General features: G+C 38.3%; 3 protein-coding genes across 5 annotated transcripts in view; 2 read left to right on the forward strand and 1 right to left on the reverse strand.

Annotated features, from left to right (window-relative positions):
* On the forward strand, positions 1-10,559 carry LOC131792858 (golgin subfamily A member 3). Its single transcript, XM_059110280.2, has 7 exons — positions 1-182; positions 2,977-3,529; positions 3,958-5,896; positions 6,538-8,100; positions 8,300-8,338; positions 8,569-8,643; positions 9,980-10,559. The coding sequence occupies exons 2-7, from the start codon at positions 2,989-2,991 to the stop codon at positions 10,062-10,064; spliced, it is 4,242 nt and encodes a 1,413-aa protein (XP_058966263.2). The 5' UTR covers positions 1-182; positions 2,977-2,988; the 3' UTR covers positions 10,065-10,559.
* On the reverse strand, positions 10,520-23,178 carry LOC131792859 (beta-glucuronidase). Of its 3 annotated transcripts, XM_066162889.1 has the most exons (13): positions 23,091-23,178; positions 21,933-22,029; positions 19,520-19,702; positions 19,059-19,234; positions 17,990-18,353; positions 17,175-17,321; positions 16,109-16,284; positions 15,555-15,701; positions 14,462-14,546; positions 13,750-13,926; positions 12,745-12,777; positions 11,829-11,931; positions 10,520-11,178 (listed from the first exon to the last, which is right to left on the reverse strand). In XM_066162889.1, exons 2-13 carry the CDS (start codon positions 21,933-21,935, stop codon positions 10,967-10,969), a joined length of 1,806 nt encoding a protein of 601 aa, XP_066018986.1. In that variant the 5' UTR covers positions 21,936-22,029; positions 23,091-23,178; the 3' UTR covers positions 10,520-10,966. The 3 variants fall into 3 exon arrangements, with proteins under 3 accessions (XP_066018986.1, XP_066018985.1, XP_058966265.2); XM_066162888.1 differs by lacking the exon at positions 23,091-23,178 and having other exon boundaries at positions 21,933-22,125; XM_059110282.2 differs by lacking the exons at positions 21,933-22,029; positions 23,091-23,178 and adding an exon at positions 21,171-21,565.
* Positions 21,637-25,835, forward strand: part of LOC131792860 (beta-glucuronidase-like) — an 8,194-nt gene continuing 3,995 nt past the window's right edge. The window contains exons 1-5 of the mRNA XM_059110283.2: positions 21,637-21,914; positions 22,563-22,745; positions 23,841-24,013; positions 24,292-24,628; positions 25,227-25,373. Of these exons, the coding sequence (XP_058966266.2) occupies positions 21,642-21,914; positions 22,563-22,745; positions 23,841-24,013; positions 24,292-24,628; positions 25,227-25,373 (1,113 nt within the window). The 5' untranslated portion in view covers positions 21,637-21,641. The remainder of the gene's footprint in view (positions 21,915-22,562; positions 22,746-23,840; positions 24,014-24,291; positions 24,629-25,226; positions 25,374-25,835) is intronic.

A 25,835-nucleotide genomic window follows, 5' to 3' on the forward strand; every position in this document is an offset into this window, starting at 1 on the left:
CAGACAGCTTAGCCTTGGTGTCAGATTACTACATACCGTACGTAGGATGTTTAGCATTTTATACTGAAGCGACCCACGTCCTCTGTTTGTCTTCAGAGTATAGTTTGTCGGCTTCTTAGCGGATAAAAACTGAAATTCATACGTGAGGAAGGTTGAAGAGGACGAAGTCTCAGTGATTTAAGGTAAGGTATGCTCGACTTCCGTCAGTTTTGTGCCCAAGAAAGGCGATAGAATAGTCAATGGCGTCTCTTCCATTTTGTCTCGTGGCTTTGGTTGCTTCACTCATCTTTAAAGATAATTACTTTGTGGTCTAGCAGTTATTCCCATCAAGAAATCATAGATTTTATTGTCATAGAAGAATTTACAAGCGAGTGAGGAATCGTTTTAATGTCAAACATGATCCACTTATGTAATTAACACTTTCAATTTGAAATCGCTAAGGAAATATGTACGCAGTTTATTTGAAACTTTTCGCAAGGCTTATTCAGCGAGAAGGCACAATTGTATTTTGAGGTGCGGTGTGATCGGATTGATAACAAACAAACTGTAAATGAAAGAGAAATAACCTGAGGCAACTTTAAGCTGAAGTGTTGCTGTACTCGAATATAATTAAAACGACAGATGATAGCGTGGCAAAGTCGCTTTCCATATGGAGATGATATAATTTTTCAATTATTTCCCTTTGCGATTAAGTTACGAACTACTTTGTAGTAAACGGCCATAAAGTAGCTGTTAAATGTAATGTTAAGTTAAAGCTTCTTCGCCTCGTATGTACAGGAGGGTGTTCTTCGTTCCTAAAAGGCCTGTGCGTGTTAGAAATGTAAGACTTATCAGTCTGGATGTAAATAATGAGAATTTTTGTGTCTGATTTGAGGAATTTTTGGACATGATTTACTTCACAAATTCAAATTTCTTCCGAGAAGCATTTTATGTTGGGTGTGTTTCAGCAAAGGGAAGGCAACCTAAGGGCCTATTTACACGGTACGACTTTGTCGCATGCGACAAGCTTACGACAGGCTTACGACACGAATTGTTTCGTGTAAATCAAACCTACAACTCGCTTACGACTCTTAAGTCATGTCGTAGGCCTGTCGTAAGCTTGTCGCATGCGACAAAGTCGTGCCGTGTAAATAGGCCTTAAAATATATTTGCATTTCTGATGAACTTACCTTTTGAATAAAAACGGACTTTTAAGATATTGACAGTTTCTTTAGCTGTTAGTCATTTTTTTCAAACCACTTTTGCAAATTGAACATTTTAATCTCTTCTTCTCTCTAAATCTGAAAAGGTAATAAACTCGTATTATTTTAGTTGTGTTATTTTTCTGAGAGAATCTGGAGCATTGTAAAGTAGAAAATTAAAAAAAAAAACATTGGCCGAAGCAATTTTACAACTTCCAAGGATGTAAAAAAGTGTGACCAAGGCAACATTTGAGCTCACTTTAAAAAAATAATAGTGAATTGTTCTCACTTTGGTCAGGTAATGGCTGGTATCATGGGTACAATTGTGCAAAATTGTTAATCCCCTTTAAAGGCCTTACCGTTGGAGTTGACCACTTGAAATCATGATAATATTAATTTATTAATCCTTTCACAAGACCTCACAAGTAATCCTCATTACTGTCTCCTATTCAGTTCTTATGATGTTGGTTCAGAGAATTTGGTATTGGATCAACAAATAACCCTCTAATTGATATTTATCTCTATTCTTATCATTTGTCAGCTTGATATTGTATTGATATTGTAAGGAGAAATTCTGTCTTGATCACTCATGGGAGCTTAAGGGTTAAATGATGAAACTTATTTATTGGCTACATAATGGAAATCAAATGTAGATCTTTCATGAGCACTATTAGAAGTGTGAATATAGGTTCAATGTTTTTATGCTTTTACTGGCTGTATTACAAAGCTGCCGTTGAATGCTGTCTGAGCAAAACGAATGTGAAATTATGTATGTATTGGGACTGATCATGTATGAACTGCAGCAAAGAAATTGAGAGATGAAAATGCACTTGAAAACCTAATACAATGATCAAAGAAGCCAGCTCTCAGCATGAGTCATAGCTTTGTAGATCTGTTTTATAGGGGATCACACTGATAACTGCAAGGATGTGAAAGGAACCTCTTAATACTTCTTTAACAATGATGTGTTGTATAGAGTTTATATGGGCTTTTGAAACTGAGAGCATCCAGAATAGTGAGGCTTTTCCCTTCTTTGGTAAAGTTGTAGTGTTTAAAATGCAACAGGAATCAAACTGACATAGTTTGATGCTACTCTGGTTTGCAGATTTAATGAATGTAACCGAAGAAGTTACAATTCATAGACCCAACATTTTCGACACTCCTGTCTAGTGCCTTCATTAGGGGTGATCTAAACATTGCAACAAGAGGTCCTTTTATATGATCACTAATTATTAGCAGCCTTTTTTATCTGACGAGGTGTAAAGAGGTGTCAGGAAGCAAACCGCCATCATCACGATTTAAAGGAGCGTGGGCAGAGTTAATATGCCAAGCCTCCAAACAAAGGTGCTGGTGGTAACACCGATTAGTGGTGATAATTTTAGAATTATCCCACCCAATTGTATGGTTGGTTAGGCATGTATGCTCTAATAAAGCTGAATTTTCCTTTTTGCAAAGAAAAACCGCTTTTTGGTGCTCTTTTAACCGTGTACCAAACTGACGTTTGGTCTGTCTGATGTATTCGTTGTCACAGTCATTTCAAGGAAATATAGAATAAATGGCTACACCACCCTTTTGAGGTGGTTAAGTGTGTTTTAGATGTGGGGTTAAACTAGTCCTTGACTAGTTTAAAAATTTATGAAAATTTACCATGTGGTGGCATGTACGTTTTTTCAAAATTTTGAAAAATTGCTTAAGGTAAAAGGTAAGGTATTCTTGATTCTTGACTTTGGCTCTGGGATTATTCCCTTCACCTTCAGCAAGTAATTGTTAAATAATTATATGCTCTCTGTTTTAGGATCATGTTTCCATGGAGTCATTACTAACTCCCTTGAAACCAGGAGAAGTACTACTGACCTCACCTTATTCTGAAGCTTTGAATGATTTGATCAACTATGACTCAGAACTTACCAATACTCCCACTTTGCCATCTTCAAGCCCCAGTCAAGGGACCACTCATTTGGATATTAGCCACAAGTTACCAACTAAGCTCTCTAAAAACCCAAGTACTTATGAAAAAGAACTTCGCACACTGGTTTTGAATCTGTATTCAGATAAGAAGAGAACCACTGAGGTACCCATGCCATCAGTCGAGATGACAACTTCAGCACAGGACTCTGTGGTGCAGGGACCACATACTAAAGGGGCTCCATGTACGGTACCTCAGAAAGTGAATGTCCCTCAGCCCCTTGATGTGATACATTTGACAATGCCTCAACAAGACTCTTTAGAATCTAGGTCACTTGGATATTGTTCTCCAGATACTGGTGTGAGTGAATTCCAAGAGAATGGCACACAGAATCTTCAAGAGCTCCAGGGTTATTTGGTCAACTTTCAGAGAAGCAAGAAAGGTACAGTTGATTAGGTTCAAATTAAGTTTTGTTGAAGTTCTTGATAATGAAGGTCTTCAGCCAATGTTAATGGAATGCTGTAGTTACTTGGTCCAAAAGTGTGTTTGGGAGCAGTAGAATCATTTAACTTGAACTCTGATGCTGACTTCAACTTTTGTTGTCACAACATCTGTTAGTGTCACCTAGAATAGTTCTTTTCAGGACTTCCCTCATCTGAACCATCAAACTACACAAGTGACTATTACTTGGGATCTTGAATCATTAACTATGCTAAGAGCTAAATGAGACAAGACTTTCTTTCATACTAAAATTACCAATACTGTCTACTTGAATGTAACTATGTAAGCCGTTCACCTTCAATTTAAATTGCTACAAACCTTGTAGCCCTAAAATTTCCATAACTGAGCACTAATTTTCTTGCACCACAGAATTTTCATTCCGCCATAACCTCTCCTCAGATGAAATGAATTCACCATGTGACGATTCTGGGGTACATCTCGAATTTGCTGCGCCCTCTGAGACTGATGTCTCCGAAATAGATGGTGTTACTGATGGCAGAAACGGATTAGCTGTGGATAGTGGCAAGTTTTCGGACATCATGATAGAGAGGCGAGGTCTATCTTCATCTGTTAAGGAGGAAGGTGTTGAATGCAAAGGAAGTGCTTTTCTTGTTCCAGGTATCGAATTGAACTCCTCTGGGAAGCCTTGGCGTGAATCTGTCACAATGGGTCTGAAGTCTGAAGAGATCATTTTCAGTGGCGTTGACTTACCGAGAGGTGGCTCAGACCACGACGAGAGTGCGTACCTTGAAATTACTGGTGATGAGGTAAAAGAGAAGTCATTGGTTGGAAAAGATTATGACGAATTTGCTCTTCAACGTGCTGGTTTGGAAGGAAAGCTGCAGTCTTTACAAGATGAATTGGCTCATGTTCTAGAGGACAGGAAGTCACTGCAGGTTAGACTGCAAGCGGTAGAAACACAACTGCGGGAGGAGGTGCTCAAAGCGCGGGATACTAACCCAGCTGCTGTGTCCCTAGTTGAGGAGCTGAAACGAAATAAGTACGAGTTGGAAAATCAGCTTGTCAAACTGCAGAACGCGTATGAAGAAAAACATGGCGGTCTAAATGAGGCGCTGGAGCAGTTGAAGAGATCCTGGGTTACCATTCAAAATCTTAAGCAGAAGCTGTCTTTAGTAGAGGGCGAAATCAGTCAGCGGGAAGAAATGGTGGGTTCATTACAAATTGAAATGGAAAACCTAAAAAAACTGCTCGAAAAAGCCAAAGAGAGGAATGATAAATTCAAGAAAGAGAATATGGATTTGAATGCACAGATAGCAAGACTTATGGATGCCAAGGAATGGCTTCAAAAACAGTTGGGTTTCGCTCAAGAAGCCCGCACAAAGTTACAGCTTGAAGTCAGTGAATCTGAAACGACAGTTGCTGTTAAAAACCAACTTATAGAGCAGCTGAGATGCGAAGGCGCGAAATCAAGTCGGGAACTCACTGAACTGCAACAGAGTTCACTCCTGGAGAAAGCGCAGATTCTGAAGCACATGGAGAAAGTAGAAGAGGACATTACTCGACAAAACTTCGCCATAAGGGAAGCAGAAATTGAAAAACAGAAAATGCATTACGTTTTGGGAGCAAAAGTTGATTCGCTTGTGAATGAAAACAAGAAACTCCAAGAGTTGATGAGCTCCGCTGTAGAGATCGAGAAGGAACTTGATGCAGCGAAACAAGATTTAATTTCGAAACAAGCTTTACTTGAAACTATAATAAAAGAAAAAGAGGAAATCAGGGAACAACTGAAGCTTGCACGTGATTCCACCGAGGAGTACAAGCGAAATCTTTACGAGTTGGAGTCAAAGTTCACTGAAACTAAACAAGAACTAAAACTCGCTCAAGACAATATTGGGGAAAAAGAAAGCCTCATTGAAAAGCTGCAGGAAGAAATAAAAATTTTAAAAGAAAATCTAGAAGTTGCCAATAAAGAACGAGAAGCTTGTGACAATGCTATTCACACACTGAAGTTGGATCTCGAGAAGGTTGATCGCCGCTTCAAACTGATGAAAAGAGAACTCACGTCCAAAACCAGTCAGCTGGAAGAAACAACACGACAGAAAGATGTGTTCATGGGTGACCTGTGCACACTGAGGGAGGGTTTGGAAAATCAGGTTACTGTGGCTTGTAGGTTGAAAGAAGAGTTGGCGCAGAAAGACAAGCTCGTTCAGCAATTTCAAGAAGTAAAAGACGCCTTGGAAAAAGAGATCGTTAGTTTGACCCAGAAGTTAGAATATTCGCAAGAAGAGATTGCTCAAGTGGACAAGGAGAGGACGGAGATCCAGAAACAACTTGAGATGGCAATAAGGTAAATAGTGGTATTCCAGAATGGAATATTAAAGACTGAAAATAACTTCCCCGCTGACGCCAGTCAAGTTGTCTGGTCAAAACCTATTTTTGCTTGGTCACAACCCAGTTTTGGCCGGAGAAATAGTGTAAGTCTGATTTTAGGTACAAGTGCCTCATTTTAAAGACTAGAGTCCAATTTTAGATACTAGTGTCCGATTTCAAACACACGTGTCTCATTTTAGACACTAGTGTTTATTGTTAGACATTAGATTCCGATTATAGACTTTAGCGCCCACTTTTAGACACTAGAGCCCGATTTTAGACGCTAGTGTTAGATTTCGATGTACGTTCCTACGTGAAATGCTTGGGATGGTCGTGGACCTACCGAACTGAATTTATGGCACTTTTCATAAGTAAAAATTTAAAAGATTATCCCCCAATCTTCATGATAAGAAGTCTTTGTATCTGCGTAGAGGATGTTAACGATACAGGGAGCACTGTTGTGAACCGCACATGGATTTCCCCTCGCCGTCAGGGAATCACCCAAGAGAAAATTTGAAAACCGTACGGGCAATTTTGAATACCCATTTTTGTGGATACACATGCGGTCTTGATGTATTTTGTTGTTCATATTCCCTTTATTCCTTTACCTTTAAACAGGGACAGTGTGCTTTTGGAAGAAAAGTTCCACAATTCCCTGCTGGAACGAGCCAGATTAGAAGGCGAACTGGAAACGACACGTCAGTCAGACCAGCTTGAGAGAGATGCCCTGAAAAGTCAGAATGCGTCGCTCAGAGACGAAATCAAGACACAGAAAACACAGTTCCAGGCAGAAGTTACGAGAGAGCATGATAAAGTAATAAATCTTGAACAAGAGCTTAAATACCTGACTGATGAGATTATTAAAAAAGAAGGTAAACATAACAAAGACTTACAGGCCTTTGCAGAAAAATTACAAGAAATGAAAAACAATAAGGAAATGGCTGAACAAGAACTGAAAAAGCTTCATGATAAAACCGAAGAAAGTGTAGACAAGCTGAAAAAAAGTTACGAAGCAAAATTGGAAAAAGTCAAAAGCGATCTTGCGACTCTCCAACAGGAAAAAACTAAAATGGCTCAAGAATTTGAATTATCTCAGAAGAAAGTTACGAGTGAGCTTGGGATCAAAGACAGAGATCTGAGACAGATGGGAAAAGAACTTTCAGTTTTGAAGAAGACGCTTAAAGAAAAGAACACAGAGTTAGAGAGAACGCAATTTTGCGCGATAGAACTTGAACGAGAAAAGGGTCGCCTGGCTGGAGTTTTAGCAAGTCAGAAGACCTTGCGAGAACACGTCGTTAAAATTGAAGGTGAAATAGCAGCTCGGGAATCAGCCTTGCTTGAAGCGGCTAACGAGCTAGACAGAGTGAAAATGGACAGAGATTTACAAATAAGGATGGCAAATGACAAGATGCAAAACCTGGAGGTTCAGTTGAAGACCATGAGAGAAGAAAAGAACAACCTGCAAGACACTTTCAGAAAAGAAAGACAGGAAAATATTGCTTTGAAAAGTGAGGTCGAGGAAAGTTCAAATGGCATTGCAGAGTTGATGAAGAAGCTGAGCGTGGCTGAAGCGGAAATTAAACGGCTGCAAGAGAAGCTTGACAATGAAAGCAGTGAGGCGAAGAGATATCGATCTGAACTGGAGGGGTTAAAGGAAAGCTTTGCAGAAGAACAAACTGGACGTGAAAGTTTGCAAAAGAGATTGGAAGCTTTGTTGGAACAAGAGAAGGCTAAGGATAGGATAGCAGAGAGCTTAGAATGGGAAGTCACTCGGCGAACTAGAGAGGTGGACTACCTTAAGGAGCAGGTACGAGTCATGGAGGAAAGGCAACAGTTGGAGATGGAGAACTTGAAAACTGCCCTGCAAGTATCTAGAAGCGAAACAACATCGCTGCGTTCTGAGTTATCAGAGTTGAGGAAAGTCAAATGTACCTACCAAACGAAAACATTTGAATTGAAAGATTCTCTTCTCTCCGTGAGACGAGCCACAGAGTCGCTAAAACAGCAGTTATTCTTGAAGCACCAGGAGTTGGAATCCTTGGTAAAGGATGTTTTGGCCTCTAGAAACCTTCCACAGCTGCAAGAGGATATTACAAAGAAAAGGGAAACCATGTTTGGTGATGAGAAAACGCAAGAGGAGTTAGATGTAGCTAGTTATACGTCCGCTGCCGTTAACATTAGGTAAACAATTGATTTGCTCTAAAATGAATCCACGATTTGTTCAGTGTTTGTTTCGATTTTGGTTTTGGTTTTCCTTCAGCTTTGCTTGTTTATAGCTAGATCTATTTTCTTTGGTTTTTACGAAGAAGAGTTGTTCGACCGAAAAAGTAAAGGGAATTTCAATGAAAACTTCGTTGAGACTCGTCATCTTGTTTTTCAGGCCGATTTCAAGTCTCCAAGAATGCATGTCTTCACTGAGGTAGGTAAACAGAGCTTCATACCTAAACATTTCAATCGTGATTACATGAGGAAATTGGCTCAGCTTGACAAAAGTATTCCTGATGAATTATCTAAGAAACACGGCGAAACCAACAAGAGAACGAGCCCGAAACAGGCTATAAGAGTTGTTTAAGAAACACTTCATATTATGAGATAACTGACCTATTTTCTGACTTACATCTATATGTTCCAACACTTTGCATTTCGCAGGTCACAAATCAGCAACCTACAGAAACAAATGAACGATCACACAGATTCTGTGCAAACGGCCACCACGACTTGGAGGTAAACTTTGCTTGGGTTTTGCTTGTTCTTAGCGAAGTGCAACAAATTGCCTCCTCTTAAGGGGAGGTCTTTCTTGGTCTCCTTCTATTTATTTTCCCTTGCTGTTTTTATGGGTATAGACAAGCTTCCTTTACTTCAGTTATGAGCAATTTTCTTTGAGTGTCAAAAATAATCCATGATTGTCTTTTACCTTTGACGGAAGTCTCAGTTATCTAATGTCCTATTTAAGATGTTCGTCTCAATTTTCTTAATACTTATCAAAAGGGCCTTTGACGTTTATTTTACTTTTACTTAAACCACAAACGGGATTGAGAATGAATACGAGCTTCATACGTCCACATAACTGACAATCTAGAACGACACAAGTATTTCAATGTTGTGTGGAATAATGCACAAATCATTTTTGCGTAGACTACAACGTTTTACTCTGGTTAATTTCGCATCAAAACTTAAAAAGCCTCTCTATTGTGTTCAGGAAGTGAAAACACAGGTTGAATTCGTTTCACCGCTCGATCGAAGTTTTAACAAAAATTGTCGGTTGAATTAACTCACTGACTGACTGACATAAACAAGATGGCGAACAGCAGTCGCTTACATGAAATGTTACATTGTATCATGCAAGCGGCGAGTCCGAAAGATAAGAAGGTCATTTTAAAAAAGTATTGACGTAAAATCAAATAAATTAGAAAATTGAACATGATAACAGCGACAAAAACAGCAAAGAAGTGATTGAAAGAAGAAACACGATCGCCTTCCATATGGCTTCCTGTGATAAGCAGAACTGTAGCACCAGTCTGAGTTAATTGTGACCAACATAATGAAGTTAGGTCTGAGAAAAATGTCTGCATTTTTACAGTAAGAGAAGGAGTTAACTTACCGTTTAAGGACTTGTTTTGATACAATATTTTTAAGATGGCTCGTAACGCCCTTTCACTGACAAACCCGTGCAACAATGTTGTCGACGTCGTCGACGACAGCTTCTAATTTCCCGCTAAAAAATTTGGCTGCTTTACACATGCGCATTGCTCATACGCACAACACGAACTTATCCTCGAGCCCAGAGCCTCCGTTTCTTTTGGAGGATATCGCAGAATATTTTAAGATCTAAGTTTGGTGTGTTCTTTTTAGCTTATTAGATCAACGTCGGCTTTCGCCTGAAAAATAAATCGACATGTTCGCCGCCATCTTGAATTATACAAAGGATGAAGGTCCTTCTTTTCAAACACAAAATGTGGTTAAGAGATTGGTTTTCTAGCGTCCCAAACGGATTGGTTACTATGAAAAGACTTCAAACTCCCTTTCAAACTCTAACTGTTCATCTTCAATTTTTTTCCAGGTCGTTCAAGGAAAATGTGCATCAACTGCAAGCAAGTTGCAATACACAAAGCAGCCAACAGCTGACAGCCGAGAAGGACACTTAAGCACTCTTTCGACAAATTTTTGACTCCTATTAATCGGTAGTGAATTAAATAACAGAAAATAATAATAATAATCTAAAGAGCGCTCTCCAAGGCACCCTTTAAATAACGTGTGCAATGGATTTACAATTGTTTAAACAAGACTGAAAAAGTGTTTGAGATACATTTACGTACAGTATTCCTTGACGAAAGCTGACGGTTACTTCCTAGGCTTTTTAAGATATTATCCTACTATTTGTTGATGAAATTTCACCAAACAGACCTGAGTGTAAAGAAAGCACTAAAGCAAGTTGAACGGTTAGGAGGTGTTTGAGAGAAAAACAACTCCATTTGCTATCAGATAAACAATGAAAAGGCATTATTTTATTTCATTGTGTAATATTAATTTTCATATTTGATCTTTGTAAAAATAAATATCATGGAATTATTTTTTTTTTGTCTCATTAGTCAACAATTAAATAGCAGATAAACTTTAATAAATAAAAATGAATTTCAATACATTATGTCAGTATTTCAATTATTGATGGCTTTCAGGTTAAAAATCAAAGTTAAAAGTGCTGGGACGAGCTTAGTTGTAAGTAGTTTAGATCATTTAAAAAATGTTTGCGTCACGCGTGGGTACCAGGCTACTTCAAAGTCTAACGATCACCAGAACAACTTTGTTTCCAGGGTCACTCTTCTCACGGCCCCCTTCTTTCCGCTCCAAGTCTAGGGTGCGGAAAGAAGAGAGATCTTGGGATAGAGGTTGTTGTTTAATTTTTGTTTCAGAAGAAAAACAGGCATGTTCTATATTGTGGGCAAACTTTATGATGAAAAAGTTAGAAGCTTCACACTTTCAAATCTAGCTCGAGTAACTAGTGTTCATTCCGTTTTTTCTCTCTTAAAACACACCTCTTAGACAGTCCTTAATTAAGCCTATCCATAGCGGGTTGTGTTATATTTGCCGCATTACGACTTTCAAAACGAAGAAGGGTGTCCAGTAACTCATCCCCAGTCCTTGTGCCGCCTTGTTCGAGGCTTATGTTGAGATATCGCTGGCGCAGCAAGTGAGCAGCGGCCTTGGGTTGCCTTTGACGTGTAAGGATTCCTTTCTTGTTGCCCCCGACACGGGTTGTACCTTGTGGGGAATGAGAATTGATGCAATTGAGAAAAAAATTTAAAGATAACCAGTTGAGGGCGTAGCTGTGATGCATGTGGCCCCTCTCCTCCCTCTTTGACGAGCGTCACTGACACTATGTATCAATGAACAACCTGGTATGCTCCCTAATGCTTCTTTAAAAACCCGAGTGTAATATACCCCCCCCCCTTCTTCTCCCTCACTCTGAGTGGAATATCCTGTCTACATCCCTTATTACAAACTCAGCGACTCAGTTTCCTTTGGCGACTCTAAAGGGGAGAAGTAAGGGGATTCGCACGAGCCCCCAATTACGAAAATAACCAATTAAAAAAAAATGCAAAAACTAATAAATACTTTAAATGGTAACTTTTTTTTAAAATAGAGTCAAATAGAGTCACCAACCGTGAGAATTGCGAGTACAATCTACAATGAAAATCATATTTTAGCTGAAAAATGCGCGAGAGAAAGATTTAGATAAAGATTTTAACACACTAATTCACGCCGACTTAGCCTCAAGAGTGTCCCAAATTGCATTTCCAAGGACTTAAACTCCTTCCCTCCCCCGCTTCCCACGCAACTGGCAACCATCTTTGGCGATTGTTAGGACCCTCTTATCACAGATTCTGGATCGGCCCCAGGTTTCAACTCACCTTGTTGCGTCATGAAGTCTGCGAAATTCCAGATCATTTCACCAATGAAAAATTCTTTCCTAAGTTTATCAAACACCGGAAAGTACTGCAAGAGTGACTCCACCTGTGCAGTTGATATGATACCAAAAAGGTTTAGCTAAAACATTACTAGTAAGGGTACGCATTTCAGCTTAACTGTTCCCGTTACCAAAAAAATATCCACCAAAACCAAATTAGGAACAATTCTTGACTGTATTAGTTTCCAAATAAGCTTTACAATCGTATACAGGAGACCATCCAAAATTGAACGAGCGAACACAACCAAAAAAGACAAACCAATGTGTTCACATCCGGGTTTTTTAAACTTAATCATTTCATCTAAGCGCCACTAAAATGTCTCATTTGAAAATTGAATAAACAGTGTCACGTCCATTTCCGGCTGTAACATTAACCCTTTAACTCCTGTGGATGACTGGCTTCTTATTTCCTCTTACAGTATCACCCCTGAACGAAACATGAAGGTCATGAGAGTAAAGGAGATGATCCTAAACTGAGAAAGCTCTTGCTTGTTGAACAAATTCTCTTACTGATTTTAGGGTGTAAAAATAAATCAATGATTCCCTTCGCAGCATTAAACATGGGAAGACAAAAAACGGTGATCTTGCATCTTTTGGTCTTTTCTTTGCGTTCGCCAATCCAGCCACATTTTTCCAATTATAACGCAATTCAATACCTTATTGAACAAAGGTTTAACCTCACGACCAGTTTCAAGCACTGATTTAGTTCAAAATTGAGCTATTTTTAAGAAACGAATTGATGTACCTAAGATGAAAGGAGAACGACTCTCCCGTTTTCGTTGATTAAATCAGCCATTAAGAGCATTTTAATCAAGCGCTGGCGTCAGGGCTCGCGACTTTTTTCAAACTTTAGAACTTACTTGATATTCCTCCGAAAACATCGTAGGGGGTTCCTGCAAAAAAGGAAAGAATCGTGATATTAATAACAACAATAATAATGATGATAATAATAATCATAATAAACATTTTACACAGAAGCGGTCTTTTATGAATGTTAGAAGGTACATAAAGATTGATCTGCGGAAAAATTATTCTTGTCACGGACCTGGGAATAGACATGAGCGCACCGCAGTCAGTTGCACGGAATCTGAAACGACTCAAAATCTAAGGAATGAGTTTTCAATCTCTTCGTAGGCTACCTGAACCAACGCAATCAAAACACGAAGAACATGATGAATTTTCTTGAGCTCGCACCCTTGCTTAGTTAAATCAGATACAGAAGCTCGTACTTCCGCCTACGAGCCATTCCCAAAATTCAAATAGTCTCCGTTTCAAGTCGAGGGTATTCGCTAAGCTTTCGATGTAAAAACGATTTATTTTTATCGTATAAATTAAACTTCTTTTCGCAAGAAAGGTTATACACCATGCCTCATTTTGAAGACAAGGGTTTTTGGAACATGGAAGTGGCCTGTCGTCGAGAGTCCGACGAAGGTACCAATTAATGTTATTTGCAGTTTGTTGAGTAAGTGTAAAACTTGCCTAAAGAAAAAAACATAAACAACAGCCACAAATGATAACCAAGAAGAAAATCCAGACCATACGTCCCAGGCGATCAACGCAGGGAAATCTGTCACTAAGTATATAAAATTCCAATCAGATTTTACACAGATAGAGCGCTTTTTGATAGACTGCGGTAAGACCAAAACAAAAGTAATTAGAGCGGTCAATTAGAACATAGGAATTTCTTTCTCGTCATGATAGATTTAAGTACAACCAAGCACACTTCCTGAGGCGCGGGAAAACGCGAGCTACCAAGTCGTGACTTATTTTAGATTTGTATTTGATTGGTTGAAAGGTTGGTGCCAATATTCTTAACCAATCATACAACACAGTGATGTAAAACCAGAGAAACTATGGGCACGTACCACGTGCATACCGGCCACAGTGTCAGCTCCATATTCAGCCTGTACAACCGGTTTTGAGTGAGTATCAAACCAGTCCCTCAGCTCTCGCTCTAACTGTTTAGAAATAAGTTGGGTCTGGCCATAGTCGTGGTACCAGGCATAATAACGATTACAGAATATCACATCACAGAACTGCACCTGCAAAAGATGGAAGAGATACGAACTAAGATACTGCAAAACGCAATGGCGGTTCGATCCCGGAGGGGGACACTACACAGAAATGGGCTATTGGAGATGTGCCGCTGAAAGGGGTTGCATTTTCCCGACTGGATTGACTATAATGGGGTTAAATTTCCAATAGAGTTACTACAATCGGGTCGCACTTTTTTCAGGATTTTGGGATTTAGGAAATTCTGGAACGTTTATAAATATTTACCTATTTATATTTGCAAATGTACCAGAATGTTTGTTCTGTAGATGAGAAGTAAAGTGTTCTAGATTCAGTTTTACAAATATGTCAATTTAGGATGACCTGCTTAAAGGGCATTATAAGGTATACGCACAAACAGAAAGTGACAAAGTTGAGATCGCAAAAAATTATATTTGTCTAAAAGTGATTAAGATAGTGTCGGGGGCCTGATTACTCAGTCAACCATGTACGAGTGAGCTCGGGCTCTAATAAAGTGAGCCCAAAGGAATAACATAACTTTTACCGAAAGCATCAGTTACTCACAACTTTATCATTCCAGGCTTTGAACATTGTTACAAATGTCACAGGTCGCGTTGGGTCCAGTCGGCGTGTATCATCAAATAGGGTCCTAAGAAGAACACACAAGGCATAACATAGGTAAATCTAAAATTTGCAATGATTTCATCTTACATTGAGTTGGTCGACGTTTGGAGTCTTTGCGGGGCTGTTAACTGTTGTTACAAGTGTATTGGAAAGGCAGTTTGCTAATGGTCAGGGTATGGCTCTCCGTACCCTCTTGTGTTTTTGGAGAATTAAGTCTCAGCGAAAAGAATGTGACAGAGTAATTTAGTATTATCGACTGAATTGATAACGTAAATTGGCCACCGTGAAGAGCTAAAAAGCTGACATTTCGAGCGTTAGCCCTTCGTAAGGGCGAATATGAATCTACAGTGATCTTACATACTTTCCTATGGAAGTAGAAATGCTCTTAACACGAAATAAAATTAAGATTAAGGAGTCTCCTTACGGTTAATTGATTGTCGAAAACGTAGGCTGAACTTTTAAAGTTTGTTTGTGAACTTTTCAAATAAGTGTCTGAAATCCCAAACTAAAGTAATAGAGATCGTTTCATGGCAAAATACGGTAGTTCCGATTATTTTAATCAGATATATTGCTTTTCGATGGGGTGGTAAAAGAGCAAAACAAAAGCAATCAAGACGGTCAATCTCCGAACAAAGGAAATCTCTGAAAGAGCCAATGAGAGCTCACATTAAAAAAATGCACCCTCCGTGAAACGCGGGAAAACGCATTTGGCATTTGATTGGTTGAAATTTCAGTAAAGTAAGACCAATGCAGGCGCTCAAGCCAATCATCTCAGCCAATCAGAATGCAAGATAATACAGCGGGCCAATGAGGACATCAATTGAAATCGAGTAATCTGAGCAAGGCGCGGAAAAGCGCGTGTGGACAAGTCGGACTGGTTTCGGTTTTGAATATGATTGGTTGAGAGGATGGCTCAAGATTTCTGGTCCAATCACAGAGTGGGGTAAAGCAAAATTAATGCAGTTTCGAATTACTTCCGAAACTCAATAAAAAAGTGCTCTATTTCGGATCCGCCATTGTGGTTTGTTCTCACTTGAAGTATGGCACCGACTTGGGCTTGTCACTGCATGGTTCATTAGCTACAGACCACATAACAACTGCTGGTCTGTTCTTATCGCGGCGAATCAACTCTTCCATGACTTCTCTGTGATGTTCCAAGGATTCTTTACCGAGGTTATTACTGACAAAAAAAAAGAAAAAAAAAAGAGTGGGCTAATTTGGACTTCAAACTGTCTCTATGCCCTGAAAGAATATTCAATGGAGATAATACAATCAGTATGTCACAGGAGAATCTTGCGATCATTCATCCATCAAAAAGAAATAAGCAATTTTACTCCTGATTTATATAGGGTACATTGCTACATTGTTATAACCGCCTGACTAGATTGGTCAATTCCTACGTGATATGTTTCATCCGTGAAGAATTTGTCAAAAACATTGAGGATGTTGGGACACTGAACATACGTTCCTTGGAGAAGAATAAAGTGATGACTCTAAAGAACGGCAGAAATCATTTTAAAATTTATTGCCCAAGCGGCTGATTGCTAACTAACAGTTAGCACTCTATTTTAGCCCAAAACAACTTACACTCTGATTCCCACTCCAGGGCACTCATCCACCACAACAATTCCTTGCTGATCAGCCATATCCATGATCTCTTCAGCGTAGGGATAGTGACTTGTCCTGAAGCTGTTAGCACCTAGCCATTTCAGAAGATTGAAGTCTTTGGCTATCATTACGTAATCCAGACCCTTACCACGAATCTTTGAAGAAAATTACAAGTGGCTGTTATTAGGACTGAACCTTGCAAGCATTGTGGTCCATTAGTGACTGGGAGTGTGTCATATCAACTTTTAAAATAATTTTTATAGGTAAGATAAGAATCCTGTTACTGGCTCCAAGTCAGGGGAGGTGAGCAGAAAGGTGACCATGTGAAGAATGGCTTTTGCAAAAAAAGCAAGCATTAGCTTAATTGCTAACACGACCACTGCTTGCTTCACATTTTTCATGTGCCGGTTTTTTTGCAAGTTTGCAATACCTGAGAACCTAATACAAGCCACCATACTGGAAAGCTTGTCCTACACCTTTTTACCTCCACCCCCTGCCCCCAGCATTTTTTCAGGTTTACCTGACAGTTTGTTGGTACAAATGTATACTCCTGGGTTAGGAATTGATACAGTGAGAGCAAAGAGTCTTTCCCAAAATAAAACGCAATAGCCACTGACCCATTAAGATTCAAACACAGACCTATTGCAACAGAGTTCAAGTTCAATTTTTCAAAAAGTCCTCTTTTGGCAACCTCCAATTGTAAAATGGTCACCATAAAAAAGTTTTGGTCACCCTTTGCCCTCTCTCTTTTTTTTCAAATCTGTTGGTCACCAGTTGGTGACTTTTGTCAAAAGTTTAGTCACCAATTGGTGACTTTTGTCAAAAGTTTAGTCATCAATTGGTGACTTTTGTCAAAAGTTTAGTCACTAATTGGTGAATTTTGTCAAAAGTTTAGTCACCAAATATATTTTTTACATGCCATGGTGACCAAAATGGTTGTAAATTGGAGCACTGACACTGATCATTGGGTTGCCAAGAATCACAAATCAAATTTTGTCATTATTATAATAGTAATTAAATATCTACAATACGTATTTATCCTTACATCAGCATCTTCATGTTTTCCAAATCCTTTAAAGTAAAATGGCTTGTTGTTTATAAGAAGATTGGTTCCTTCAACTTTGACAGTCCTTATACCCACAGGGAGGTAATACACATCTTCTAGAGTAAACAATGCAGACCGAACAACCACCTGCAGAATACCACATAAGTTAAAACAGGAAAAAAATTAGGAACAGGAAGTAGGATTTATTGGATATCCAAGGCAAAAGTAGTAAATCAGATGATCCCTAATCTTCCTAACCTAGGATTATCTACTTTGATCCCACAAAAAGGAAAATAAATGTTTGCTTCTAAAAATTCGTTTTTTTTATTGCAAGGGAAAAGATATTTTACTACCCAACAGTTTAGGCTACGGGAGAGTCATAAACAAGTTTTTAGATGGCCAAAACAAAGAAAATCCTACAGATTTTTATTAACAATTTATTTCAACTCTTTGGTGTTATGTTGTAGCCATATAAAAAATCCAGCTTGTCAGTCAATATTGCAGGATTCTGGCTGCATTACTTTTCTTCTTCATCAACCTTGCCCTGGTGGTTCAAATGTTGGAAAATGCTATCTACTGGATAAATCTCCATCCAATGGATGGCATAGCATGTTTTGCTATCACTTATCCACTGGATAGCAATTTATCTGCTGTTACGTAATATTATCTACCCTTTATACAACTGGGCCCTAATTAACTTTATCTCTGTTCATGAACACACAAATGAAAGCATCTTTGCTGACCTTGAGCCACCTTGACACAAAAAATGGTCACTAATATATATTAATTCATAAATAAAAATTTATGGCAACAACCTTTAGTGAGTATAAATATGCAGGCTTATCACTCATTCCAATTGGCCACCATAGCATTGGATTCTTGACAGACAAAGTTTCTTGAAACATATCAGGACCTCCAGCTGAGGCAACAACAAATCCAGATTTATCATACAGAAGATATTCCACGGTGATATCACCTTTTGGAAGCATGGCAATAGTATTGATTGACGACACAGTTGCAAGAACTTTGACCTCACCAACATTGTCTGAGAAATTTGTTGTCACAGTGATATCAGAGAGATAAACAACAGGTGTGGTGTATAATTTAACTGGACGATGAATACCAGCATAGTTGAAGAAATCAAAAGTATATTTCTGAACAAAAAATCCAGGTGGATACCTGAGAAAAAATAACAAATCAAAGAATAAGTCTTAAGAAAAAATTTTTTCAGGTTCAAAACAAGAATACTCAGTTAACCCTTAACTCCCAAGATCTGATTGTTAGTTCTTCTTTCCAGCTTTTACACAATTCTTGGCAAATAAGTTTGGGGAATTTGGTACTAGATCAAGATAACAACTTCTACCTGATAAGTTTGGGCATTCTCATTTGCCCTTTGCTGGATAAAGTATGGATATTATAGGGAGAAGTTTCATGTTAATCACTTCTGGGAGTTAAAGGGTTAAGGTAATACGCTGTTGTTTATAATATACATGACTTTGAAATCTCCCTGCCCACTGCCACATATTCACAATTACATCAGGTGTTATATCAAAACAATAACATATCATTGCTTAACTGCAACTACAATGTCATAATGTATCTCCCCAAAATATATTAGTGATGTAGAGAGACATTACATTTTGATCAGTACTGGATTCAAAAGTTTAGTAAGGTTTTTAAGTTTCAAGTAATTGTTGAAACAGAAGGATGTTGAATTGAAGGCTTTACAGTTATAAAATTCTATCATATAATTAATATTACATTTCTATGCTACAGTCAAAGTTTAGTGTCCACTGGTTCTAAAGCAAAACCCTTTATCATAAGAACAGGTGCTCTCACAAGTGTGTAGTAGAAACTAGACAGAGCAGTTGAATAAGTACTCACCAGTCCCCCTTAGTGAGATATTGGATCTCCCCTGGGGGGAGTGTTGTGGGTGTAAGTGTGTTATTGACAGCAACAGTGATCCTGTTTGGTTTTTCAAAGGTAAGCAGAGGTGTGACATCCACTTCAAAAGGAAGATGTCCTCCTGCATGTCTCATAACTTCTTTTCCATTCAACCACTAAAATGAAAATTAAACATGTAAAAAGGGTATACACATCAGTTGAATGGCCCACAACCCAGGTGCTTATCCAATTTTTGGCAGCATGAAATGAACCAGATCATTATTAATTCTCCTGGATGGACTGCTAGTTCTTCATAGACAACCTCCTGTATTTCATCAGGTTAATTTCTCTGGCAGTTCTCTAATATTCCTTTACACTCCTAGGAAAAGAGAGTTTCCATAAAGGCAAAGTGTCTTACATAAGATAAGATAAGAATCTTACTTGACAGAAAGCAATCTTACCACAATGGTGTTGTAGTTTGCACTGTCAAATCTAAGGACAACTCTAGTGGTATTGGTTTCCCACGACCTTGGGACATAAACCTCTTTTTCATACCAAACCCAGCCAATGAAGTCCCTCAATTTCCTGTCTTCAGTGATATCATTGTAACTTGATGGAACAGGCATTGGAATTACATTCCCAGACTACAACAAGAAGAAATCATAAACAAGAAAAAAAACATCAAAGAATTTTACATCAGAGAAAAGAGCTCTGATCAGGGCTCTGCTCTATCAGAATCCAGATGTCACAGGTGAATTTCTCTTGTTTTCTTGGGACTAATTGCATATGTTACTTTACTTTTAGGAAAGTTATTGAGAGTTGTACACCCTTGATTTCTCAAACCAGAGCCTTTAGACACTGAGTGATAAACTTCTTCTACTATATACTCAGGTAAAAGAGCAAGGCTTTAAGACATATTGCAAAAAAATGTATGAAGGCTAGAAAACAGATGGAAAAAGGCAAAAAATGGGGCTGAGCTGGTTAAATTTATCACTCCCACAACTCCATCATTGCTTCTTCCCAAAAACCTTAAAATGTGATCCATACATACTACCAGATAGTATGTTGGTTAATGATCAGTCAACTACTACATATAGGTGCAATCCATCAGCTATTTATCTAGTTGCATAGGTCAGTCAATATTGTAAGGGTGACTGTACTATTAAATTGTTTACTATCCAACTAATAAAACTGACAAGAAAATGTAATTTATGTCAGACAGGACTTGAAAAACGCAAAATGTTTTCCTTACTTGATTGATTAACATTTTTTAATTTTTTTTTTAAATTTTGTCTGTATATTTGCTGATTATCAACCAGGAAAAAAATATACTTGCAAGCAAAAGCTGGGTGCAACTTCCAAGGCAATCATCTCAAAATAGAAAAATATTACCAGCATTTTGATTGGATGAGCTATTTTAAAGAAATATGAGAACATAATGCACACATAAGATAACAATATTTAAGCTGGAATAGAGAGCAATTTTGGACTGCATGACACAAGAGACCTGTTAGAAAGTGTTAATTCAATTGTCCAATCAAAGTAATCAGTAGTGCATGTGGAAATCATTTTAACAAGAAATTAATTATTTAAATGTTGAAAGGAATTATATTTCTCAAAGGCCATGTTTTCTTGTGTTTAAGTTAAATTCTTTCAAGTGTCAAGTTGAATTCTTTCAAATTTCTAACAATATGTAACCTTTAATTCCTAAGTTCAAAACCATTTAAATTTAATTAATTTAATTCTCCTGTGTTTCCAGATGGAAAACGTTTTACACCCGTTTGCCTTAAATGTTTAGTTATTTGCCTACAGGTAAACTGAAATGTGTATCTAAGATGGAAATCGATGATAAGGAATAGGAAAAGAAGACACTCAACTGAACACAAAGGCCAATTCGTGAATTTATTGAAAAGCGCAAATGATTGTAGAAGCTGAAATCAGAAGAGGATTCCCTGGCAGTTCTTCCTGTTGTGCGAGGCAATTTCCGCCTACACGATTTGAGATTTTTCTCGGAGGCTTTATGATTTAACGAAAGTACATAAAGGCGTATCCTGATATTTGTAACTGTCTTAAGAACAGAATTTAATTATCGTAATATTTAGTTAAACTTACCTGCCATAATGGTTTGGCAAACCACATACCCTCAAACCCACTATTTCTGTTGTCTGACATATCGGCGCGAAAATCCCAGATTCCGCTCAAATCTTTGACCTCTCGGCGCTCCGAGTCTTTAGGGAATAACATGCCAGGTAAAGCGGCTGTTGTAAAAAAGATATTCACACCAACTACGATGAAAACGGAGTGTAAAAACGAAGTCTGCACCGGCGCCATGTCTTTTCCGTGCAAACCCTCGAACAACCTGTTGCTTGCACCAGCTTCCTCTCCATTCTCTGTTTAACTAATCTTCTGGGGGTGGGGAAGGGGCAGACTTTTCTTGAAGAGTTGTTCTTTGGAGACACCAGCATGATTACCGAAAACTTAATGATTTTGGGTAAGGTAATGATTTCGTGACGTTTTGTATTGCATGACACATAGTGCTTAAAATGTAAATTTAGGAAGTCGTTGGTCTCGTGACTTCCTGTTATGTTTTCCATCGGGTTTATATTCGCACTTCTGCAACGAAATATGGCGCCGAATGTGATGGTCTTTCATTTTGCCTCGACAGTGGTATTTTTGGCCAGTTACCTTTGTCTTGGGGAAACTTTGAATGCCAAGTTACCAGGCATGTTATTTCCCAGAGAATCCGAGAGTCGTGAAGTGAAGGATTTATGTGGATTTTGGAACTTCCGGGCAGATATGTCTGCCAACAGGATGGCCGGATTCGAACAGAGTTGGTTTGCCAAACCTTTATGGCAGGTAAGAAGTTGACTCCACCATTTAAACTGCATCCAGTCGTATTCAGTCGCAAAAGATGTTCATGGCTAGGGATTCTGGTCATTTACTAAGCTCTTCGTCCATGTGCGTCAGAAGCCTGTAAGAAAAAAAGCACAGTCTACTCTATTGAGAGTGAAAATCATCGCGAGCGGAGTCTTTCTCTTTCTTTACATTTTCGGTAATTAGTAGCGTTCTTTGCCAATTGAACTTTGAGGAAAAATCTCATTTAACCGAACATCATGTAATCCTTTTGCAAGTAATTGCATCGCGACTTGAAATTTTCAAGGAAACATAGAAAATAATTAAAGTCAACCCTGGAACAAATCCAATGCATAGCCTAAGGGGCGGGGTCTAAGGGTGCTTGTACTTCCCCTCAAGGTATGGGACGGGGGAACTCCTCGAAATCGTTGGTTATGATGTGCCACTTGGTTCTCCTCTTCCTTGAAACAGAAATAGTAACGATGGGTATACCACCCTGCCCCACAAAAAATAAACAAAACTAAGTATGAAAAAAACCTCACTCAGCTCTCATTAGCTTTTAAGTTACTCTAAGTTGCAATGTGGTTTATGGCATGCAGTAACAATGGTTAGAGAACTTGCTATTAACTCCTTAATTGTGTATTTTCACAGACAGGTAATGTTATTCCTATGCCTGTACCATCAAGCTATAATGACATAACACAAGACAGAGCCTTGAGGGACTTTGTTGGTTGGGTGTGGTATGACAGGGAAGTTTATGCTCCAAAAATATGGAAGTCAGAGGAAATCAGGGTTGTGCTCCGCTTTGAAAGTGCACATTACAACACCTTGGTGGTAAGTGTTATTGTTTCTCAATATCCTTGTTAACACTAGATTTAAAAAAAAAATGTTGTTAAGGATCAGAAAGAGCTCTGGTTCTTTGCAGGTATCTCTTAATATCATACCCCTAGATGAGTAGAGACATGTGTTATACCTTAGTTTTTGAGAGTGGAAGATGTAATTGCCTATTATAGGGTATAATTCAACCAACAGAAAGAACACTGCAAATTTACAAACTCAGACAAGTACTTAATTGAACAACCTGTAATATTCTTAATAAGGAGTTATTCATAAAGGCAGTACAATATTTTATCCTCAATGAACTTACTTAAGCCCACTACAGTCTATGTCTTAGCTTACCATTGACCCAAAGTTCCTTGAAATGAACAGTCTTTTACTGACAGTAACTCTCTCTCAGTATAGCTTTCCTAACAGTCAGTCACTCCCATCAACAGCAACTACTTCTACACTACAGAGTACTTATAAACATTTACAAAGTATTCCAGAATGTTCCAGAAGCTTATAACACAACTATCTTGGTAGTATTACATCATAAATACATGACCTGATAGAATGTTCGAGAAAAGTCCTAATGTATGCAAGTCAGCATGATTAAGCATACTAGAAATTTATAAATATTTATCTCACAGTTTTTATAATCCATAACACCGAACAATTACTGTATTGGGTACTGGGTTGAAAGGCCTGGGTTCATGACCTGGTAGTGTAATTGTTTTGTGTTCCTGGCCAAGACACTCTACTCTCACAGTGCTTTTCTCCATCCTGGAATATTAAAATGGGTACCACAAAACTGTTAGGGAAATTTGACAAAATATCAAGGGCTAACTTACAATAGACATCCCACCAAGGGTTAGTAGCAATACTCCTTGTCACTGGTGGTGTTAGACTCCAGCTGATTAAGCCACTTGGCCTAAGTAAGACTTAACCATTCCTTTTAATTCATAACATTATGATAACAAATCTGATGAGGACTCTAACCAGAACCAGTCTACTAGATTCTCATCCCTACCACCATAGAAGAAACTTAAACCCAAACTCCTTGACTGACTTATCTTGCTTAAAGCATGAGTGATTCTAATCTGTTTGTAGTGGCTTAATGGTAAGGAAGTGATGGCTCATTCTGGAGGCCATCTTCCCTTTGAAGCGGATGTCACATCATTGTTGTCTTTTGGAGCAGTTAACAGGATAACTGCAGCAGTGAACAACACACTGACTCCTTCTACTCTTCCACCCGGAGAAATACAATACAAGACTGGTGATAGGTAAGATTAAACAAATCAAAAGGGGTCATCAATCGATTTGGCAATTCTCTGGACAAGTGTATTATTTTGCTGAAGCAAAAAATTCTTTTATTGCCCATCTTTTTCTGGTCATAAGGACTGGATATTGGTGTTACACATATTTTTTTGTCCAAAAAATACAAAAAGGGACAAGGCAAAAACTATTTACCCATCTTGGGCTGACTATCAGGCTTTCCAAGGCTAGCCCATCCTGACTTCTTGATCAATAATGCATAATTATATATTTTATATTACTTCAGGTATCCTCCAGGATATTTTGTTCAAGAAACTACCTTTGACTTCTTCAACTACGCTGGTATCCACCGTCCTGTAAAACTCTACACAACTCCTGTTGTTCACTTGTCAGACATCACTATAACAACAGACTTCTCAGAGGAGGAGGGCATGGTCAAGTTTCACACCACAACATCCTCCTCAAATGTGTCAATGAGTTATGAACTCATGGATAAGGCTGGTAATGTGGTAGCCTCAGCAGAAGGTTCAGGCCTATTTGAAGGCACTCTGATTGTGAAGAAGCCAATTCTCTGGTGGCCAATTGGAATGAGCGATCAACCAGCATATCTGTATTCACTGAAGGTAATAAAAGATTATTTGCAAGGGGATCTCATGACAGTTAACTTGATCAAAAGTCTAAAATATTCATTGAAAAAAAATTATCTAGTTAGTTTATTACTTGAACTGTTGTGCTGGATAAGTTGCTTGTTGTTTCCATATTGAGCTAGTAGAAAATACTTGTTGAAAAAAATTTTGGTAGAATCCAGAGCAGTTCCATGATTTTTAATTAAAATAACAGTAACCTAAAGTCATGCATATCATTCTCTGGTATATTAACCATTTAACTCCCAGAAGTGATGGACATGTAATTTCTCCTTATTATATCCAAACACTTTCCAGCAAGCAGTTTATGAGTGTACATTAACTAGATGGGAGAATTAAAAACCAGATCTTGGAAGTTAAAGAGTTAAGATTCAAACAAGTTGCAAAATGTTCAGACACTTCCCTATGTAAGTAACCAAATCTGGGAGAAATCCCATGCCAAAACTTTATTTGTACCATAGTTTCTTTGGTTGGAAACTCTCAGAACTGACCATAGTAAACCACAAAGGCTCGGCATTTCATATGTTCACTCCACAGTGTCTCTGACTAATGGTACCTTTTACCTGTCTCTATGCAGGTCAAAACTCATTCCCATCTACTTGATATTGATGACATTTACTACCTACCAGTCGGTATTCGGACAGTTGAGGTGAAAGGAACAAAATTTCTCATCAACAACAAGTCATTTTACTTCAAAGGATTTGGCAAGCATGAAGATGCTGATGTAAGTTGTGTGATGTGGAAACGCTTTTAAAGAAACTTTCAATCAGGTTTTGAAATGAATTTAGGACTTTGGGTCGCATTGTTTAAGTTTCTTTCTTCCTACCCTTAAAAAGTGTATTTTGTTTAAATACATAGTACATCTAAAACCAAGAAATCACTACAAAGGATCCTAACCAAAAAAATTGAAAAGGAACCATCGGGAGCTAAAACATACACACAAACAACTAGGCAACCTGCTCTGAGCGCAGGAAAACGCGAGTGACCAAGTTGGGATTGATTTTACTTTTGCATCTGATTGGTTGAGAGGATTGCGCGAGTTTTTTTTAAGACCAATTACAGAGCAAAGCTAAATTAAACTAAATCAAACTTGGCTTACTTTCGACACTCCATTAAAAATTGCCCTATATTTGATTTGTCAAGAAGGTGGAACGATACTACATCAAAAAATGCTCATTTTAGGATA

Source organism: Pocillopora verrucosa, chromosome 2 (genome assembly GCF_036669915.1).
Source record: "Pocillopora verrucosa isolate sample1 chromosome 2, ASM3666991v2, whole genome shotgun sequence".
Lineage (NCBI taxonomy): Eukaryota > Metazoa > Cnidaria > Anthozoa > Scleractinia > Pocilloporidae > Pocillopora > Pocillopora verrucosa.

Bases quoted from the DNA above. Each gene is read 5' to 3' on its own strand.
- LOC131792858 (XM_059110280.2), top strand. From the start codon at position 2,989: ATGGAGTCATTACTAACTCCCTTGAAACCAGGAGAAGTACTACTGACC. The intron at 8,339-8,568 runs GTAGGTAAACAG...TGCATTTCGCAG, and splicing joins GAATGCATGTCTTCACTGAG to GTCACAAATCAGCAACCTAC. The intron at 8,644-9,979 runs GTAAACTTTGCT...ATTTTTTTCCAG, and splicing joins ACGGCCACCACGACTTGGAG to GTCGTTCAAGGAAAATGTGC.
- LOC131792859 (XM_059110282.2), bottom strand. From the start codon at position 21,389: ATGGCGCCGGTGCAGACTTCGTTTTTACACTCCGTTTTCATCGTAGTT. The intron at 19,703-21,170 runs GTAAGTTTAACT...TTCTTGTTGTAG, and splicing joins TTGCCAAACCATTATGGCAG to TCTGGGAATGTAATTCCAAT. The intron at 14,547-15,554 runs GTGAGAACAAAC...TGTTCTTCTTAG, and splicing joins AAGTCGGTGCCATACTTCAA to GACCCTATTTGATGATACAC.